The 6,792-nt window shown below is 42.3% G+C and overlaps 1 protein-coding gene across 1 annotated transcript; it reads left to right on the top strand.

Annotated features, from left to right (window-relative positions):
* Positions 1-3,717: 3,717 nt before the first annotated feature.
* On the top strand, positions 3,718-6,422 carry LOC136503588 (uncharacterized). The gene is made up of 5 exons (XM_066498613.1): positions 3,718-3,772; positions 4,671-4,745; positions 4,934-5,037; positions 5,122-5,175; positions 6,126-6,422. The coding sequence occupies exons 1-5, from the start codon at positions 3,718-3,720 to the stop codon at positions 6,420-6,422; spliced, it is 585 nt and encodes a 194-aa protein (XP_066354710.1).
* Positions 6,423-6,792: the final 370 nt, after the last annotated feature.

Consider the following 6,792-nt stretch of genomic DNA (forward strand, 5'->3'; position numbering starts at 1 on the left):
GGCAGTGCTCTCTGCCTCTCTCCCCAGAACCCGCCTCCGTCAACGGCGACTCCCTCTAGCACGGTAAGCCCTCCGAAACCCGACGCCGCCGCAGTTTGACCGGGCCGGGTCTGAGATCCAACATGTATTCATGTCTGTTCCTGTACGTGTCTGATAGAAATCCCCACATCTTGTGAGATTGAATGTACGTTTATTTGAGGAAGTTTCTAATGTGTGTTAGAACAGATTGAATGCTCCCCCTCCGCCTTCCACTATTTTCAAGGCCAATCCATGTTTTAGCTTACTATACCATATGTCAATCCATATTTCCAAGGCCATATCAATTTGCCACAGTGCCCATCTAAGATTGGTTCTACTTATGTTGACTCTTTTTCAAATGATGACAATGAGAACCACTACAAATCAAGTAGTCTCACCTGGTCACCCACACACTTTGACTGTGATTTTGTGGGCACTGCTGGAGTTGGTACAATTGTAATGTTGAGCATTGGGTCCTTTGATTACATTTCTTCTCGTTGCAGTCCCATACCTTGTAGTTATATAGTTTATCAGTGATTATTGAGCTAGGTAATTGGACCCAAGAATGTTTTGTAGTAACTCTTGGCCAAAGATACCTATACATCAAACTGCCATTGAACATTCCTTCCTTGTACATCTGATGTTGCTGTTTGCTTTCAATCAAAGTATACTAGTAATCAATATATTTAATGCAATGTCGATGGTAGCAAGATTATGCAAGCAAATTATGTATTCCCTTCCTTTCTTTTTTGCTTGTCGTCCTACAATGTGCACCCGAACTTTGGAAACTAAACATGAAAGTATAACTAATGAATTTATAACACTACTATTCCAGTGGTCAAAATGTGACACAATGAATTCTCTATTGATATTCTAGTTCACATTATGTTATACAGTACACACTTAATGTTCTTCACCAGTGTAAATGTTCTATTTTTTAGATTATGTTTATCATCTTACAAGTGTGCTCTATGTTTGCACTGCAGACATAGAAGGGACGTTTCGTCCGGTGGTGAGCAACGCTGCCCAAACTGGCAGCGTCGTCGGCTTCGTCTTGCTCTCCAACTGCTAGCAGCCAAAACAACCTCCGCTCAAAATGCCGCAAACAGACACAAAAGGCAAGTTAGGGATATGGTTTGGCAATTTGCTGTTTGGATTTGGTGTTTAATTCTCCTTTGCTACAGTTACATGGCTATGTCCCTTTTGCTGCTTGTCTCATAGTTTCTGTAACATTTCCATCCGGCTGAGGAAAGCCTACTTTTAGTTGTAGACCCTATAGGCAGTGACAGTGAGTTGTGGTCCTTACGCACCATGGTTATTCTTGTGCTTAATTTGCTTGCTTCCTCTCTTGCTTTTCACTATGAAATTTTGTAACCATTATCAGTTTTCACTTTCCAGCAGATTCTGGCTTGCCATTATCAGTGTCTGTTATAGGTTTTATTGGTGCTTATATTTTCTTGCATAAAACTGTATTTTAGAGAATTATTTGTTGTTACAGTGCGGGCTATACTAAGTCACGTATGCTTCTGGCAATTTTGCTACTTTTGCACTTGGGCCACCTGTAATGCCATTTGCAACCCCAATAAGATCAATTGTTTCTTAGCTTCTATAGAACATAAGCATGACAAGCATAGCCACTAGATCTGACTGCAGTATTCTTGGGAAGCTTATTCTGTAGAGAAACACCTTGTACTAATAGCTTTGTCAATACTTGATTCAAATGAGCCAGGACAGTGCTTGCTGGGATGACAGAACTTGCTCTCTGCTTCTTAACCTAATCATCAAGTAGAAATACCTCTGTCACTGGAACTCCACTGGTCCAACCTCACTAGGGTGGACCAATGTCGCTCCTGGCTTCAACGAAGTCACGAATCTCGGGTACAGCAAGAAAACGTGCCAGAACAAGTACAACGAGCAGAAATGTTGTTACTTCAATTGGCGCGACGGAGAGACCCATACTGGGCTAGGCCGTGACCCACTTACTGGAGAGGTTACAGCTGAGCCTGAGTGGTACGGCGTCAGCCCCGTGGTACTAACAACATGCATTTCCTTGACTTTTTTAGCAATTAGGTTCCTGCTAACTCAGTACTAACTTCGCAATCACTGGAACACGTGCAAGAAAGTAGCCAACCCGCTAGAAACAAGTTCAGACGGCCCTAATGCTGTGAGCAACTGATCACGATTTTGGGACGCACCCCACATGACAGGGGCTAGTTGCTATCGGCGGGGGGCCATCGACCTGACAAGTCACCCAGTAGTGGAAGCCCTCACACTCCTCCATCCCCGTCGGACGAGCCGATCATGCCACATAGTGGTCATCAGCCCTCAAAGAGAGTCCATAGGGAATATTCTGTTAACAGTCATCGCAGCAAGAAGAGTAGCCAGACTCCATCCGTAGAAGAGTGCCTTGAAGACCTGGGCCAATTTATCAAGGAGGCTAGGTCCCAGAAGGCCCGTCAAAACACAGATGCTCATGAGTTGGCCCAAGTCCGTGAGATTCTATTGTAAGATGGTATCAGCGAGACTGATGTAGTATTCGTGCAAGCCCTAAACCTTTGCAACAACAGGCTCCATCGTTAGGATTTTCTTGATATGAAATCTAAAGAGGGCCGGCTGAACTGGATCAATGTGACATGGGCCTTTGTGTGTTCCACAAAGTCCCAGTGATCAGCACATTCCTTTGGACTATAGTTTTTCTACTATTTTTGGTTTTCCACCATGTGCATGTTGAGTTGATTCTGTTTGTTGTTTCGTTATGTTCGTTTTTTTGTATTAACAAAGACCATTGCGGAGAACTAAGTGCATGTCGTTGTCTTGTTTTGAATAAATTATTTGTGTCGTGCTATGAGCGTTGTAAGACATTATGCATGTTTCACTTTTCTCTTGTTCATTCCTTACATACATTTGTCTAAGGTGGTTGTGCCACCTACCTAGGTCAGGTATTCAGACATGTTCACTTATTAGCATCTTACTATCTACATTAGCATCTTATTGTTTTCTGCCCATTTGCAGGTAGCATAATGAGCAGCACTGAAGAGTCATCGTACAACGACACTTCTAGTGATGGACCGAGCACTGTGACCTGGCGAAGGCAGCAGTCGTCCTTCTGAAAGGTATTATGTCACAGCAAATGCCTGAGGTAAATCCTCCTTGTCCCATTCCTAAGCTATCTGGAGCCCAAAGGATGCAGCTTACCCTTGCCGACCAAACCAAATGTTTAGACAATTTGCGCATGACGCGTGATGCTTTCATGCATTTGCATGACACCCTGCTGCCGTTTGGCTTGCCATTAACAGATAAAGTGCACCTCGGTAGAAGCTCTAAGCATGTACATCTGGACATGTGCCCACCAATCAGCAAGTAGAGAGTGCAAAGATAGGTTTGAAAAGTCTTTAGATACAGTTAGCAGAAAGATTACAGTAGTTGTAGAGGTCATGTATAGGTGGGCAAATACTGTCCTAGTGCCAGCAGATAGGAACTACGCACACGTAAGCCACAAACTTGCTGCATATGCACCATGGTTTGATGGATGCATAGGTGCTATAGATGGCACGCACATAAAGGTTGAGGTTAACCGTGAAGCAAAGGCTAATTTCTACAATAGGAAAGGCGAAACAACAATTAATGTTTGTGCCATCGTGGATATGGATGGCCATTTCACATTCGTGGGGGCCGGGAAGGTGGGGGGCATGTCATGACATGGCGGTGTTGAAAGATTGTCAGGGCGACGCTTCGTTCCCACATCCCCCAGCAGGTTCGTGATGCCTTGATGTTCACATTCCTTAATTGTTTGCTTGTAGTAGATGTATTGAAGCGTACTTCTATTTAATTTGCTGTGACAGCTGATGCCTATATATTGCCTCCTTAAACAATTTGCAATTTGATTTCTCATTATGACAATACAACATATATGAATTCTCAATACAGCAGTACTGATATGTATCTAATGTATGCCTTACTCAAATTCTGCTGCCCCTATGATGCAATGTGTTATGGCAGCTAATGCCTACATATTGTCTCCTTATTAAACAATTTGCAAGTGATCTGTTGATGAGATTGTCATGACTGTACCAAGCAAGTGATCTGTTGATGAGATTGTCATGACTAATTGGGGAATTGTTTTCATCTCTTATAGGTCGGTACTACTTGACGGACGCGGGTTACACGGACATGCCATGTTACATGACCCCCTACAGAAACACAAGGTATCATATCAACGATTTTAGGGGCGTAGATTTGCAGCAGTTGCAGAGGGATGAGAAATTCAACTACATTCATGCGAAGTTGTGAAATGTCATTGAAAGGAGGTTTGGGGGTGTTGAAAGAACGCTGGCAGATTCTGGACGGGGTGCCGTACTGCAAGAGGATGAAGCAGGCTATGATAATCATTTCATGCTTTGCTTTAGATAATTATTTGTGGATGCATAAGTACGACACTGATCCACCTTGTATGAGCTGCTGGAGTGGGTTGAGCTAAATCGGGGAACCCCAATCGCTGGAGTTGGGGAGTTAATATCTATGATTGTGTGGAATGGTGTCTGATTTAGGATAGTTAAGGTAATGCAGCTGGTCCTCTACTGCTGTCCAGTAACCTACCTGCTTTTGTTGTAATAATATGGATTCTTTCTCTATGGTGTTCAATTCTATGTCAGGGCTTGTGTATTGCATGGATTACTTGGAGAAGAATATTGACGGGCTTGAAGGAAAATTGAAGCCTCTTATTGAAGGTGAGTAAAAGAATACCTCTGTGAAGTTTGCACATATGTTCAGTGGCAATATCTGTACAATGGTCATATCCCAAAAGGCCAGCATCTGATGAAAAGACTTATAAATTGGTAATAGGAATAAATTTGTTAGTTTACATTACACAGGCCTTTCCATGTGTTTAAAAGTATTTTTGCTGTTTATTGTGTAGATCACTATATGTTATTTGATTTTCCGGGGCAAGTGGAACTTTTCTTGCTTCACTCAAATGCAACAAGTGTTATTAATAAACTCATCAAAAAGATGGACTTGAGGGTATGTGTGTGTTCTTGGGCCTATTTAGATCGCCCTAATGTGAATGAACTAGATTGTTTAATGTTTTTTGTTTGTATTCTGCAGCTGACTGCTGTGCAATTTATCGATGCCCATTTATGTTGTGATCCTGGAAAGTATGTGAGTGCTTTGCTTCTTTCACTGTGAACAATGCTACACTTGGAATTGCCACATCTCAATGTCTTGTCAAATATTTGATCATATTTGTTTTTTTTTGTCCATATGAATGATTGAACTAGAGGTAATATGAGTTTGCAATTGGGCAGGCTGCAGGTGGAGAATAAGAGAAGCTTCCAGTTGACCGAAGAAGACGTGCTTCGTGCTTCTCTAGCTGTGCTGCCGATTGCAAACGTCATGACATCCACGGCGTAAGTGATCTTCTTTGGTGAACCCTCAATGACTCTCAAAGTAAGCCTAAAGTTTGGTCCATGGCTAATTTGATGTTCTCTGCTGCACCAATACTACTTTCTTGCACTTTGAGTCCATGGCTAATTTCAGTGTAGTTGCTCTTCATCTAACCAAGTGTTCTTGTAAACTTAGGAATTTGAGGTGTAATCAGCTTCAAGATGTGCTTCCACCTGAAATTGTTGAACTTAAGAAACTGACATACTTGTAAGTTCAAATTTTCAATGTACTTAATTTATGTGGATACATAAATGTTGACTATTTGATTTCTCTAAGTGTTATTGGGAATTTTTGGATTACCTTTTTAACTGAAAAATGCTTGTCATCGTCATCCGATCACACTTTGCCAGTGATAGTTGCTAGAAGAATGATTTGTTAAAATAGGCACATTAGTTCATATGCATATTTAGGCCTTATTAAGTGGACACTTTCTTACAATTGTCGAAGAAGGATGCTAAAAGTGAGTGTATAAACAAGTAGTGATGCTTTACTGAACATGTGTATTGTCATGTTGAAGTAATATGGAGTATTTGTCCACCTTTCTAACTGCATTTGCCTCTACTATGTGGATCATGTATATCTCTCATTTTGTTTATTACCACACATTACCAAGCATTTCCATTGGGTAAACCAATAACCATGAGTTACATGTGAATGACTGGCAGGTGCCTACTCTGCATGGTCATGTCTACTCCATCAACGACAATGCAAGGGCAGAAGAGGAAGCAACTGACTATGAATTTGTCATCCGGCAGCTGATCAAAGTTGAGAAAGTTGGAGTCTTAGTGATCAACGACTGCCCCAAATTTGACCTTATTCCTCTGAACATTGGTCCTGACGGGCATGTAGCCTCATTGTTCCCCAACCATCCAGCGCTTGAGCTGAAAAACGACTGGGTCACTTACATGACTAACTCTCCCGCGCTTGAGTTGCAAACTGTAAATTATTGGTTGAAACTGTAAATCAGCATGAGCTAGAAATGCATGGTAGTTTGAGTTTGAAAGTATGAAATCTACATGAGCTACAATGGATTGGCGCCAATTTTTGAACTTCTGCAAACCAGCTGCTGGCTGGAGGTTGGAGTCTGGAATTGGCTGGCTGGTCCAGCCCCAGCACCAGCCAGCCAATTCAGCCCTGCCGAACATGCTGATAGGCTTCCCGGAATGTTAGCAGGACCATGCTTCTTCTTCTATCGAGTTGTTCTCCCACTTTGCCGTTCGTCAGATTCAGTCTCTCATAAAAGAACTGTTCGGCGAAGAACGTAGTACAGTGTTACACCGCAAGATGGAATCGCAATCACCGTCCGTGTGTCCACTTGGGACAGCGAGTCTG

The sequence above is a fragment of the Miscanthus floridulus genome, chromosome 14, assembly GCF_019320115.1.
Source record: "Miscanthus floridulus cultivar M001 chromosome 14, ASM1932011v1, whole genome shotgun sequence".
Taxonomy (NCBI): domain Eukaryota; kingdom Viridiplantae; phylum Streptophyta; class Magnoliopsida; order Poales; family Poaceae; genus Miscanthus; species Miscanthus floridulus.